Source organism: Petaurus breviceps, unplaced genomic scaffold (assembly GCF_028583685.1).
Source record: "Petaurus breviceps papuanus isolate PSGF00001 unplaced genomic scaffold, PetGlider_PUasm1.0 65, whole genome shotgun sequence".
Taxonomy (NCBI): domain Eukaryota; kingdom Metazoa; phylum Chordata; class Mammalia; order Diprotodontia; family Petauridae; genus Petaurus; species Petaurus breviceps.
The window spans coordinates 633,205-648,241 of NW_027186436.1; the positions used below are offsets into that span (position 1 = coordinate 633,205).

General features: G+C 35.9%; 1 protein-coding gene across 6 annotated transcripts in view; it reads left to right on the forward strand.

Moving 5' to 3' along the window:
• Positions 1 to 15,037, forward strand: part of LOC138173823 (echinoderm microtubule-associated protein-like 1) — a 316,335-nt gene that overhangs the window by 217,463 nt on the left and 83,835 nt on the right. For all 6 annotated transcript variants that reach the window (XM_069103910.1, XM_069103913.1, XM_069103912.1 and 3 more), the window contains 2 exons: positions 10,524 to 10,673; positions 12,888 to 12,957. In XM_069103910.1, coding sequence (XP_068960011.1) covers positions 10,524 to 10,673; positions 12,888 to 12,957 — 220 coding nt within the window. The remainder of the gene's footprint in view (positions 1 to 10,523; positions 10,674 to 12,887; positions 12,958 to 15,037) is intronic.

Sequence of the window (15,037 nt, forward strand, 5' to 3'; positions counted from 1 at the left end):
TGAAAATGGGGAAACCACCCTTATAACAAATTAATATTGACAAGAAAAAATCCACGACTGTCCAAAACTGCATGTCTCTTTTGGCACCTTTCGTCCATGGCCTCTTGGTTAGGAGATGGTTAACCTGCTTCATTTTTGTCCTCTGGCAATGTGGTTGGTAGTTGCTTTAATTAGAGCACTCAGGTCTTTTGAAGTTGTTTATCTTTACAATGTTGTTATTGTATTATTTGTTCTTCTAGTTCTGCTCACTTTACTCTGCATCAGTATATACTTCACAGAATTTTCTAAAGCTGTCTCATTCATAATATAGTGCAGTACAAAATTAATCTGTTAGATTCATATGCCACCTTTTGTTCAGCCATTCCCCAACTGATAGATACACCCTTAGTTTCCACTTCTTTTCTTCTTTGCTTTTAAACCTTCCCCTCAGGATCAGGAAGTTTGTTGTGTTTGCTGTTGTCCTGGTCCTTGCCCCAAGTACTGTCATCTTAACCTCTCTCTCTCCTTATTACCATCTGTTTCCCTATGGAGCTTGATGCATTTCTTTTTTTTTTTTAAGCAATCAGGGTTAAGTAACTTGCTCAAGGTTACACGGCCAGGTGTTTCTGGGTGGGTAATAAGTGTCTGAGGTAATAAGAGTCTAAGGAACTAAGTTCAATCCACATGTCATCCCAACACTGGAGCCGGTGCTCTTACTCGCTGTGCTACCTGGCCGCCCCTTGATGCATTTCTAAATCAAATCCTGTCTGTGTTGTCAGTCCCCCTGGTTTATCTCAGATAGAAGTGAGGTTCATCTAATACCCACTTCTTACTCCTTCCTCCATTTTGTATAGTTTTCTTCTCATCTACCCCAATTATGAAAAATACCAAGTACTAACCCCCATATTCCTCCTTTCTTCACTGCTATATTCCTTTTTGCCCTTCTTTATCTTTTCTCTCTTAATGCCTATTGAATAGAACCAAACCAAGCCTAGATTCTCTCTTTTCTTCACTTAACTATCTAAGTACCCTTTAAAACATTAAAGTTCTAAGAGGGCACATGTTTCTTCTCCCCCATTAGAATGTTAGCTCAGCATCATCCAGTTGCTCAAATAAATTTACCTTTATATTTCTCTTGACTTGTATTTGTAGTTCAGAATTCCTACTCAGCTTTAGTCTTCCCATCAGTAATACTTAAAAATCCTCTATTCCATTAAAGACTTATTTTTCCCTTAGGATTATACTCAGCTTTTCAAAGTAAGTTATTCTGGGTTGTAAGACCGTACATACCTTTTATCATTTGTAATAATGGGTTCCAATTACACACTTCCCATTTAGAGTAGGAACTGAAAGATCTTGTGTGATCTTGACTGGTTCCTTGGTCCTTGAGCTTCTTCATTTTGGTTGCTTGCAAAAAAAAATTTTTTTCACGTTGAAAGTTAGTGATGTTGTGAAGGATTATAACCAATGGGCTAAACGATGAGAAAGAAGGGATAAAACAGAACAAAACACAAAATAAAGAGAGCAAATAGTTTGCTTCAATCTGTAGACTCTGTAGTTCTTTCTCTGGATGTGGATATCTCTTTCCATTATGAGTCTTTTGTAGTTGTCTTCTAACCTTGTATTGCTGAGAGGAGACCAGTCTATCAATGTTAGTCATCACACATATGATGTGTCTGTAATTGTATACAAAATTCTCCTGGTTCTGCTCTCCTCACTCAGCATCAGTTTATATAAGTCTCTCCAAGTTACTATGAAGTCCATCTGCTCCTCATTTCTTATAGCACAGTAGTATTCCATTACATTCATATACCACAACTTGTTTAGCCATTCCCCATATTGATGGGCATCCCCTTCACTTCCAGTTCTTTGCCACCACAAATAGAACTGCTATAAATATTATAACTATGGATCTTTCCCCCACTTCTGTAATTTCTTTGGGATACAGCCCTAGAAGTGGTATTGCTGGGTCAAAAGGTATGTACTTTTTTATAGCCCTTTGGGCATAGTACCAGATTGCTCTCCAGAATAGTTGGATTAGTTCACAACTCCACCAATAATACATTAGTGTTCCAATTTTTCACATCCTCTCCAGCATTTATCATCTTCCTGTTTTGTCATCTTAGCCAATCTGACCAGTGAGATGTGGTACCTCAGAGTTGTTTTGATTTGCATTTCTCTAATCAATAGGGATATAGCGCATTTTTCATATGCTTATAAATATCTTTAATTTCTTCCTTTGAGAACTGTCCATATCCTTTGACCATTTATCAGTTGGGGAATGACTTGTATTCTTATAGATTTGACTCAATTCTCAGTATATTTTAGAAATGAGGCATTTATTAGAAACACTGGTTATAAAAATTCTTTCACAATTTCCTACTTCCCTCCTAATCTTTTTTTTTTAATTTTACTTTCTTTATTTTTATTTGTTTCTCTGTTTTCTTTTTCTTTTTTTTCAAATGCTTTATTAACTTCTGATTTACATCATTCATTTCTGCCAGATTTGAGTTACAAATTTTTTCCCCTACCCACTGCCCCAAAATTGCAGTCCCACAGGATATCCCCTCCTCCAATCTGCTCTCTCCCATATTTTCTCCCATACCCCTTTGAATTTTCCAGTGGATCTCTATGCCCCAGTGCCTGCATATCTTATTTCCCAATTACATGTAAAATAGTATTAATAATAGTATGTATATATATATATATATGAATATTTGATTTTAAAACTTTGAATTCCAGATTCATTCCCCTCCTCCCTTGTCACCCACCCTTACTGGGAAGATAAGCAGTTCAGTATAGGTTGTACATGTGTAGCTAATGCAAAACAATAACATAGTAGATATATTGTAAAAGACTGACTATAGGGGCGGCCAGGTAGCACAGCGAGTAAGAACACCGGCTCCAGTGTTGAGAAGACCTGGAGATCGAATCCCGGGCTCAGATACTTAGCACCCACCCAGAAACACCTGGCCGTGTAACCTTGAGCAAGTTACTTAACCCCAATTGCTTAGGGGCGGCCAGGTGGCTCAGCAAGTAAGAGCACCGGCTCCAGTGTTGGGACGACCTGGAGATCGAATCCCGGGCTCAGACACTCAGCACCACACCCAGAAATAACTGGCCGTGTAACTTTGAGCAAGTTACTTAACTCTGATTGCTTAAAAAAAAAAAAAAAACACTGACTATATTTCCCTCCCTCCTATCCCACCTCCCACTTGTTCTGTTCTCTACTTTGATCCCATCCCTTTTCAAAAGTGGGTGCTTCCAACTTCCCTCCCCCCAGCCTGTCCTCCCTTCCATCATCCCCCCTCTCATCCCCTTCCCCCCTACTCTCCTGGAGGGTGAGATACCCTATTTAGTGTGTATTTCATTCCCTCCTCAAACCAAATAAAAGTGAATAAGGTTGACCCATTCCCTTTTGCCTTCCTATTCTTCCCCTCCATTGTAACCATTTTCCCTTGCCTCTTCTATATGAGATAGTTTACCCCATTCTGTCTCTCCCCATCTCCTCTCATTATATTCCTCTCTCACCTCTTAATTTTACCTTTTAAGTATCATCCCTTCCTGTTAAATTGGTCCTGTACCCTCTATCTATGTATATCTGTAAACATAAATACACACATTCACATATGTGTTCATATGTCCATATACCCTCATATATAGACATATGTATATTTCTATTCCCTTCAACTACTGAGAAAAGTTTCATAAGTTACAATTATTGTTTTTCCATGTAGGAATGTTAATAGTTCAACTTTGATAAGTTCCTTATGATTTCTTTTCCCTGTTTACCTTCTCATGCTTCTCTTGCTTCTTGTATCTGAATGTCAGATTTTCTATTCAACCCTGGTTTATTCAGCAAGAATGCTTGAAAGTCCTCTATTCCACTGAATGACCATATTTTGCCCTGAAACATGATACTCAGTTTTGCTGGGTAGGTGACTCTTGGTTTTAATCCCAGCTCCTTTGACCTCCAGAATATCATATTCCAAGCCCTTCTGTCCCTCAGTATAGAAGCTGCCAGATCCTGGGTTATCCTGATTGTGTTTCCACAACATTCAAATTGTTTCTTCCTGGCTGCTTGTAATATCCTCTCCTTAATCTGGGAATTCTGGAACCTGGCTATAATATTCCTAGGAGTTTTCTTTTTGGGATCTTTTTCAGGATGTGATCGGTGGATTCTTTCAACCTCTGCTTTGCCCTCTGGTTCTAAAACATCAGGGCAGTTTTCTTTGAGAACTTCCTGGAGGATGATTTCTAGGTTCTTACTTTGATCATGGCTTTCAGGTAGTCCAGTAATTTTTAAATTATCTCTCCTGGATCTATTTTCCAGGTCAGTGATTTTTCCCAAAAGATATTTCACTTGCCTTCTATTCTTTCATTTATTTGGATCTGTTTAACAGTATCTTGATTTCTCATAAGGTCATTAGCTTCCATTTGGTCCAATCTAATTCTGAAGCCATGATTCTTCTCATTGAGCTTTTGAGATTCTTTTTCTGGCAAATTCAGCTTTTTAAGGCATTCTTCTCCTCATTACCTTTTTGAGCCTCTTTTGCCATTTGAGTTAGTCTGTTTTTTAAGGTTTCATTTTCCTCAGTGAGGCTGTTGACTCTCATTTCATAATTTTCTTGCATTGTTCTCATTTCTCTTCCCAATTTTTCCTCCACTTCTCTTATCTGCTTCTTAAGGTCCTCTATGGCCTGTAACCAGCTCCTATTTTCCTTTGAAGCTTTTGGTGCAGGAGTTCTGACTTCACTGTCTTCCTCCTGTTCCGTGCTTTGCTCCTTTTTGTCCCCAAAATAGGAGTCTAATGTTAGGATCTTCTGTCTGCTTTGTGTCCTTTGCCTGGTCATGTCGCCCCTCAGTCACTTGACCAATAATAAAGCCACAATAGGACTCTGACACCAGACAGGGGAGCTTTTGTCCCAAACACTGGGGTTTTCTCACCTCCTGGAGGTATTAGATGGGTGCCCTCTCTGAGGTCTCCACACGCTCTGGCAAGCTGGACACACACCCCAGGGCCTCCACCCTAGACTGCAATCCAGATCCAAGCAGGTTAAAGCAAAAGCAATTACCCCTCAGATTGGTCTCTTGGTCACCCTACACTCTGCAGGCCAGGAGCTGAAGTTGCCACATAGGGCTGGCTGTGCCAGCATCTCAGCGGCTTCTCACCCCAGGGGCAAAAGCCACGCACTCCCAATTACTTGGTCCCAAAGTCCAGACTGCACTGATCTCTCACTTTGTCCTTTGCATCTATGTGTTGATAAATCTGTAAAGGGCCACAGCTGCTGCTGATCTGGAGTTCCTCTAGCCAGGGACTGGTCAGGTCCTCCCTGGGGCTAAAGCCCCGGTGTGGGGCTAGGTTCAGCTCCCAGAGCACTGTGCTGGTCTGCTGGGCTGGGGAGGTTAGCTTCTCTGTGTCATTTTGTGGGTTCTGTAGCTCCAAAGTTTGTTTAGAGTCCCCTTTTTACATGGATTGGGGAAGGTGGAAGCCAGAGTAGCTGGGAGGTCCTGCTTCTACTCTGCCATCTTCAGTCCACCACCACCCCCCGCACTTCCCTCCTAATCTTGGTTACATTGACTTTTTTGTACAAAAACTTTTCAATTTAATGTAATCAAAATTATCCATTTTGCATTTATAATGCTCTCTGACTCTTGTTTGGTCATAAAATCGTCTCTTCTCCATTAATCTGACAGGTAAACTCTTTCCTTGTTCTCCCAGATTATTTACAGTATTAGCATTTATACCTAGATCATGTATCCATTTAGACTTGATTTTGGTATGTGGTGTAAGATTTTGATCTATACCCAGTTTCTTCTATACTATTTTCTAGTTTTCCCAGCAGTTTTTATCAAATAGTAAGTTCTTATTCCAGAAGCTGGGGTCTTTGGGTTTATCAAATAGTAGATTACTATAGTCATTGACTGCTGTGTCTCATGTACTTAATCTATTCCACTGATCCACTACTCTATTCCTCAGCCAGTACCAAGTAGTTTTGATGATGCTTGCAATGATTTTTTCTTTGATGTGGAAATTCTGCATTTTAGCTTTGACATTTCTGGAAGGTTTCTTTTGAGGTTTCATCCAGAAGGTGATTGGTGGATTCTTTTTTCTTTACTTAGCCTTCTCATTCTAGTAGATATGGGCAGTTTTAATTTATGATTTCGTGAAATACACTGTCCTTACTTTTTTATTATAATTTTTTGGAACTCCAGTGACTTTGAAATTACTTCTCCTCGACCTTTTTACCAGGTCAGTTGATTTTGATATCAGTTTATATTTGCTTCTGTTTTTTCATTCTTTTGTCTTTGTTCTATTATTCTTTGCTGACTCACAAATTTTTATTAGTCTGTTCTAGTTTTCAAGGAGTCTATTATTTGAGTACAGTTTACTACTTTTCCCTCCAAGCTATTTCCTCTTTACTCTAGAGCACTTATTTAATTTTTTATTCATCATTTTGTTTCTTCCATTTATTTATATTGTCATTGTGGAAAATTGGAAAATCTTGGTTTTTTTTTCCTTTTAGTCCCTTCTTGCAATAAGAATAGTTTCAGTGATTATGGAATTATTCTCTCCTAGGTTGGATTTTTGGATGTATCTGGATTTTTTATTGGGCAATGACTTTGATTTTTCTCATTTCTCTAGCCTTGGTTCCTGAAGTGGGACTTTCCACTGGGCAGGCTTTCCTCCCCCACTCCCATTCCATTTGTGGGTGGGATATTTAGTGCTGCTTTTTCTCAGACTTGGTTACCTATCTGCCTATGCTGACTTCTATCTTCTCAGGTTAGCCCTTACTGGATTTTTGAGATTCAGTGTACTGAATCTTCAGGGCCTCCTATGGTATCTTCTATGGTGGAAGATAATCTCCTTTTATGAACCTCTTTACCTCAAGACCCAGGCCTCCCCATTCTGTATACAGCTGCACCCAACTGATCTTTGCAACTTCGATTTTTCTCAGCAGAGCCCTTCATTTTTTTTTTTTTTGCTTTTTGGAGGGCAATTGGGATTAAGTGACTTGCCCAGGGTCACACGGCTAGTTTTTGTGTTAAGTGTCTGAGGCAGGATCCGAACCCAGGTCCTCCTGACTCCAGGGTCAGTGCTGTATTCACTGCACCACCTAGCCGCTCCAGAGCCCTTCATTTTTAATGCCTCAAGACAAAAGGCCTTTCCAGACTACTAAATTTCTGATCCATCTCTGGTCATATTACCCAGGTAATATGAAGAAAGACTCATTTGCCTGAACTAATATTGACACAGCTTGTAATCCAAAAATGTCCAGCTGACTTTTATGCAATTCTGGAGTGCAAATAGTCATATACTAGAGCTTTTCATTGGATTTATTGATCACTATTTTGTCTGGTGCATTTTTATTTGTTTTTGTTTTAATTTTTTTTTTTTGCTGGAGTAGTTATGTGGGAGCTCTACTGTCTTTCTCCATTCAGGCAGCCCTCTTATGTGGGTCCTATTCCACTTTTAGACAGCTCTAATTATTTTTCTTATAGTAAGCTGAAGTCTATCTCCCTGTTTCTTCCATTCACTGGCACTAGTTTGAGGGACACACAACATAAGCCTAATTTATCTTAATGTGACAGGCCTTAACTATGTGAAAGTAATGGTCATGCCCCATCTCAGAGTTTCTCTTCTATAAGCTAAATGTTCCTGGTTCCATCAACCTGCTCTAATTTGCATTGGTTACTTCTTAGCATCCTTTGGACATGATCCAGCTTCCTAAAATGTGGTATCTATAGCTCATTCAGCCCTGTCCCTTGACACAGTTCCCTTGGTTTCCAGTTCTTTGTTACTGCGAATGAGTTGCTATAAATATTTTTGTACATATAGGTTCTTTCTCTCTCTTTGATTTCTTTGTGGGTATAGGCCCACTGATGGTATTGATGAATCAGTGAATAGAGATAGTTCAATAGCTATGTGTATAACAAGACACTAGCTGTGTAACCTTGGGCAAGTTACTTAATCCCAATTGCCCTCCAAAAGGCAAAAAAAAAAGAAGAAGAAAAAGAAATAAATTAGAATATAATAAGCAATGGAATCAAAACAGAAAGTAACAAATACTTTGTTTTCAAAGAATACCTTCACCAGTGCCAAAAAAAAAAAGTCATGCAGCTATATCTTATAAAATCCTGTTTCATGCCAGGCAAAGCAAAGTGGGGAAATGGCATAGCTAAACCATCATCTGTCAAGAACAGAGACCTTACATTTGACTAACTAGTATTTTCTGATCCTAGAACTTTGTGCTTCTTCCTCCATGTTGTTTTCTTGACATTACTCGGTAACCCTACATTGTTGAGTTTCTTATACTGTTGTCCACAAGCCCTACTGGTATGTTTCCTTTTGACAGTTGGCCAGATTTCCATTAGTTTTTAGCAAATATATTTTACTAAGATGGAAGCAGTTGGTAATAAACATCCTTGGAAAGGTCTGGAGTGAACTTTCCCAAAAATCTTAAGGGGAAGAGTAGATTTAGAGTATCATGTTACTAAGGTACATGTAAAGAGATTATATATGGTTAAAGAGTAAACTCCCAACTCTTTATTACTGGAAGACCTTTCTTGAGTCCATATATAATATTCATCTCTTGTATAAGGTGTTCACCCTCCTTGAAGTTGCTTTATGCCCTAGATGGCTATCTTTCTGTTACTCTTGTCTGTATTTGTCCTTGATGTGTCTCCTGGACGCATTATCTTCTATTGGTTCAGTCTCTCTGATAATATGGTCAGTAAATGCAGGGAATGGTAAAGAGTATATTGACTGCTTTGCAGCTAGAGTAGTCTACTGCTGAAATTCCTCTAGTCCCTTTAAAGTCTGCAGAGGATTGGTTAACCAATCATGACCTTCCTCTCTTGATCTAATAAAAGAGGCTTATGTCTCACAAAAGTATTACAGGGTATAAAAAATCTTAATTACAGATTGCAAAAACTGAATCATACCCCTACATTGATTAATTGAAGTAGAGGATGTATAACTTTCTTCCTTATATTCATCAAGGTTCTTTCATAGAAATGAGATCATAGCTTCATATTGTATAGTAGTATTTGAGGCTATATACTTATAACCTTTTAATAAAATTTTATGAACAAATTTTTTGTTAATTATATTGGGGAACCAGTTTTGTGTAAATCTTAGATTAAAGAGCCATTCCAATTAGATGTAAATTAGTGCTTAATTCAATCCCATTAAATATTGAAGCAGTACTTACTTGTAGATTTCATAGTATAGGTTTGTTTCCGTAAGTAATATGTAACTGGGAAGCTCCTTAGTTGGTGCTGCTTAATAAACTTTTAATATTTATTTCCCAGAGTCATGAGGCTTAAATAATTATTGTAATATAAGTACTTTGTAAACTTAAATGGCTTTGCTAATGTAAAACACTTATGAATCTCAGTTATTAATAAATAGTTGTTGAATGAACTGGATGTCTTTTAATAGTAGAAAAGATAACATCTTCACTACTGTCTCTCTTGGTTGCTTTTTGTTGTTGTTAAATAAAATATTCAGTTCAATTTATAGACATTTTAAAGTCCTCACTGTGTAGAGTCCAGTATACAAGTGACAAGTGAAGAAGACAGGAGTCTCTTAAGCTCCCTTTGGGTGCTAATAACCAGCTATTTGATTTAAAGGAATGGTGAAGAAATACAGCTATTCAAGACTAGAGGTTCAGAATTGGGGCAAGGTAAAGGGGAGGGAGGAAGGGAGGGATAGTAGTTCAAGATGATTGGAAGAGTACTACCCTTGGATTCAGATATCCTGACTTCCAGTTTGCAAAGGAAAATGGGAGAAAATATGGTTAGATGCACTATTGCCTCTAAAAGTTTAAATATTCTGTAAAGAAAAGGAGTAGAAGATTTAGAATGAAGTAGAACTATGAAAGCAGGACGAGTCTAGAGGTAAAAAAGAAAAGAAAAGCAGTAGGAAGCAAAACAAACTTTGAAACAGAATTATTTCAAATGTGCAGACAGAATAAGTTTCAGAAAGGAATCATTATTAATTTAAGACCTGATAAAATGATATGATAGAAAGGAAAACAGAGTTAAAATATACTGGTTAATGAAATTCCTCTATCTATGGGTAAAAGAAACATTCAGGTGAAATTCAGACTATACATAAAAAATATTAAATACCTGATGCCTTTCTCAAAATATATCTGCTACTATCCTGGTAAATTAGAAACAGTTCACCTCCAAGTGTTTATAAAAGTATTTGCTTCAATAAGCTTTTTAAAAGTAAAATAATTATGTTAATCATTATATTTTCTTATGTAGTTATAAAATTAATCTTTTAAACTAATATATGCTTTCAAAAAATGTTTCTAGATTGTGGGGGAAATGGGTTAAGGTGTAAAAACAGTAAATTTTTTTGTAGAAAAAAAGTATTAACTGATAGTTTCCTGCTTAGCAATTTGTATAATTTATGACACATTCATTCTATGTCAGAATAGAATTTCATAGCTTGCTAACAGTTAAAATTATTTTAATTAATAATGAACAACTCTAAAAGAAATGTTATTTTACCTTGACATACTAATAAGCTATGGGTATAGGGGACGAGATTGTCGTAACAACCTATACCTACTTCCAACAGGTGAAACTGTATATTTCATTGCATCAGTAGTAGTTTTATACAATGTTGAAGAACAACTTCAGAGACATTATACTGGTCATAATGATGATGTGAAGTGGTGAGTGTTCGAATTTTTCAACTATCAATCTATGCTTTAAGACTTTAAATTGTTTCAGTGACAAAAGTATTAAAATAAAGGTTGTTAATACTGGGATTAATATGACAGGCAGCGTTGTGTACTGGAAAAAAACACTGGGCTTGGAGTCAAAGACAGGTTAGAGTCAAGCCTCTACTCTTTACTGGGAGGGTAAGTCACTTTACCACTATTAGCTTCCGTTCATATGTAAAATATGGAACATGTAAAAGCATAATAATGCTTATGCTACCCACTTCATAGGGTTTTTGTAAAGAAAGAGCTTTCTGAACTAGGAGTCTCTATCAGAAATATGAGCAGTTATATTATTGTTGAGAAATAGCAAAAAGGCAGGAAAGGAAAGGATCAAGTGAAACATTATTTTTAAAAAGGACTTTTTACAAGTCTTAAAGTAAAAATTAAATGCTGCTATTATTTACATTATTAAATAATTATTATAATTATTAAACTAAACATGGTAAAATCATTTTCCATAAAATTGGAAAATCTCTTCTACAAAATTGAATCTTTCCTATTAACTACCAGTGCTCCTGTGCCACTCTGCTTAACTTATGATCATAGGTCAAGTAAACAGGCATTTATTAATGCCTACTATGTGTCAAGTACTACACTAAGCCCTTGTGTTATGTGCTACTGTCAGCAGAGGAAGCTACTGCTTGATAATTGTTTAATAGCCATCTAAAGGCTGAAAGTATAGCCTAATTTCCTTTATTTTGTAGTAAAGATAAAGCACTTGCATTGTTTTGATATATGAATAAACGACTATGTGACTAAGACCTATATTTCCTTTAAATTCCTAAATTTTACATCAGTCTTCTGACAGTTTAAGCATTTGGCCATTCTTAGTATTAAAGAGACAGTGTTGACTTTTTAAATTATCCAGTAATCTGATCCTCAGAGAGTGATAGTATGCCAGAACTGGAAGGGAACTTTGACTTATAGAACAAAGAAAATGAAACCCTAAAAGTATAGGACCACAGAACATAAGATCTAGAAGGGATCTTGGAATCATAGACTATAGCCCATAAAAGTAGAAAGGGGCTTTTGAGATCAACTAATCCAGCTTTTCCACTAACTAGTTATGTGATTTCAAGTAAGTACACTCACCTTCATGGGCCTTAGTTTTCCCTTATATAAAATGTTAGTGGAAGCTAGTTAATGGAAGAACTACGATTAGAATTTAAGCCTTCTGAATCATGGTCTGGTGTTCTTTCTACTACTCTTCCATTGAATGCTGACCGTGTGCCATTACAACCTTCATCTTTATTTGTATTTACATGTCCTAACTGTGACTTCCAAGCGGATTGTGATATCCTAAGGAAATGGATTTTTTCTTTCTTTTTATTGGTCATTCTTCAGTATATCTAAGCTCCACATAACAATTATCAATAAATGTATTTGACTGACTAATCATATTAGTAGATCTCATATTTAAAATGGTGCCTTCATAATCATAATTTTTAAGAGTATTTGGATACTTCATGAATTATTTTGAGCCTTTGGAATTAAAAAATTAATAATATTTTTCAAATTAATGTTCTGAAAATCATTCATGTGTGAGAGAAGCAAAAGTTCTTCTAACATTGGTTTAAAAAATTAATTATGGATAATGGCCAAGTAGACAGGAAAGTTATTTGAAAATAGTGAAATTGTAAAATGTTCATGGGCTCATAGGTTTAGAACTGGAAGGAACTTAAAAGCTATCTAGTTTAATACCCCTCATTTTTACAGATGAGAAAAACAAGACCCAAAGAAGTGATTTGCCTAAGGTCACATAGTTTCTACATGGCAAACCCATAATTTGAACCCAGGTCTTATGACTCCAAATCAAGAATTCTTTCCACTGCCCAACCAATCATTATTATTTCATAATAATTGTGGTTAATACAATTTAACTAAATGGCACTGTAATAACATTATGAAATCTCAGTGTAACATCATTCATCCAATCACTTATAATAAGATGTAATTGTGAGGTACAAATAAGATAGCAAAACTGTTTTGGGTAACAATATCTTTAAGTAACAATTGCCTATAATTTATACTGTGTCTGAAAACATTTAAAATTATTTATAATCTAAATTGATTAAATACTATGTACAGATGAATTATATTTGGAATAATATAACTAAAACTTCTTTTTAAAGTATATATCTTTAACAAATATTCTTTTTCTAGCCTAGCAGTTCATCCTGATAGGATCACCATAGCAACAGGCCAAGTTGCAGGTACATCTAAGGATGGAAAAGTGAGTTGATATATTTTTCATGTAATCAAAATAAATCAGTGTCAGGCAAGAATTATCTATTGGTACTATTGAAATAACCTGTTTAATTGTTATTTTATTCAATGACTATTTAATCTCTTAGTAGAACCCAACTTTAATTTCTAATAAAAAATTTCCAGACATTTAAGATTAAGATGATCTTATCCACCAAGTCCTTATCTTATGCTTCATTGTGGCATAGAGGTGATCCTGGGTTCCCAGAGTCTGTGTGAGTGAAGAACAAGCTCTGATAGATTCTAACATACTGGCATGCTTTTGCGCATGGTCCTAGCATTGACCAGCCTGGCTACATTCAGAGAGGCTGATCACCAGTAGTTTGGCCACTTGGTATTGATTTCCTTGTCCATGACCACCAGTGAAGCAAGGAAAATATAAAATTGCCCTTAGTTTTGTACATAGTCCTTCTATCTTTATGATGGTGACAGTGTGGCAGGAAAGGGGACAATGACTGCTAAGTCACAGAGTTTTAATTGTCTATAAATATAAACAGGTATTGCTACTCTACTCATACTTTTATTAATTATAACAATCCTTAAATTCTCATTTCAATGAAGGTAATCAGTAAACATTTATTAAATGCCTGCTATGTGACAAGTACCACTTTGGGTGGGGAAGAGGAGTCAGAAAGTGAATGATAAGGGAATATTAGGGAAAAGGGGTTGAAAATATCAAATATTTTGAAAGGAAGAAAATTCCACTAAAAACCTAAAACAGAAGCAGATAAATCAACAGAAAAAAATCTTAAAACTAGAAGGAAGGGTTAGCCAAACCTCAAAGGAAGTGTAAGCCTTTCTTTAAAAATATTAAAAGAAAAAGAAAAGTGAACCAGTGCCTAATGAACATTTAATAATAAGAAATTCTAGAATGGTTCAAAAGAGACATGAAATCTTTAAGAAAAGAAATTAAGAAGGAATAAATGTCAGAATTTATAGCTTTCATAGCAGGCATAATAAACAGATTAGAAAAAACTTGAATCCATAGAAACTGGTTTCTCCAAAGAGTGAAAGAGAAAACAACACATTTGGATTACAAAAATACTGAAGTGGAGAAGAGCAAAAGGCATTAATATTAAAAGAATACATGATTTCTATATAAGCAAACAGCATTGATCTCAAAGATAGACTGTGCAAAAACAACTTAAGGATTATAAGTCTCCCAGAAAAACCTTGGCAGATTGAAAAGTCTAAATACTGTAATTCCAGAAAATAATATAAGAAAATTGCCCAGAACTCCTGAATATGGGAAAGAAAACTCCATTCAAAAGAATTCACAAATCACTTACAGGAAGAAAAAAAACAGTAATAGTCATATAATTTCAACTCCAAGACACATCGTGGTTACATTTAATAATTCCAGCTACAAACAACAAATTCTTCAAGTAACCAGAATACCTTCAAATATAAATTAAAGGAAATTTAAATAACCTAAGATTATTCTTCACCTCCTAGAAACCCAAGGAAGGAATAGCATATTCTTAAAAGCAAAGGAGCTAAAGATGCAAATCTAAATAAAAATTTCTAGAAAAATACTGAGTCTAATCTTCAACATAAAAAGATGGACAGTCAAGAAAGGAGAAGTATTTGAGTAAGTCCTCCCCCAAAAAATAAATATGAGCTGAATATTCAAGTTGTAAACACACCCAGATGACAGAAACCCAAGAAAAGTAAATAAATACATTACGAAGGAAAAGTATAAGTAATAAAATACCTATAGACAGCTCCATAGACTATTTTTAAAAAAAAAGAAAGCCTGATCTTTAAAAAAAGGAAAGATGATTAGGTTTCTTAAAGTATACAAGAAGATAAAGATACAAGTAGAATGTAATAAATAGAAGTAAAAGTAGAGAAGCAGAATTGAAGTACTATGTACTAATCCCACAATCCCCTATAGGTCAATCAGTTGATCAATAAACATTTTATGAAGCCCCTACTATGTGCTAGGCACTTAGCTAAGTGCCAGGAATATAAATGCAAAAAAAAGTCAGTCCTTGTCCTCAAGGATTCTACAGTCTAATGAGAGAAGACATAGAAACATATAAAGG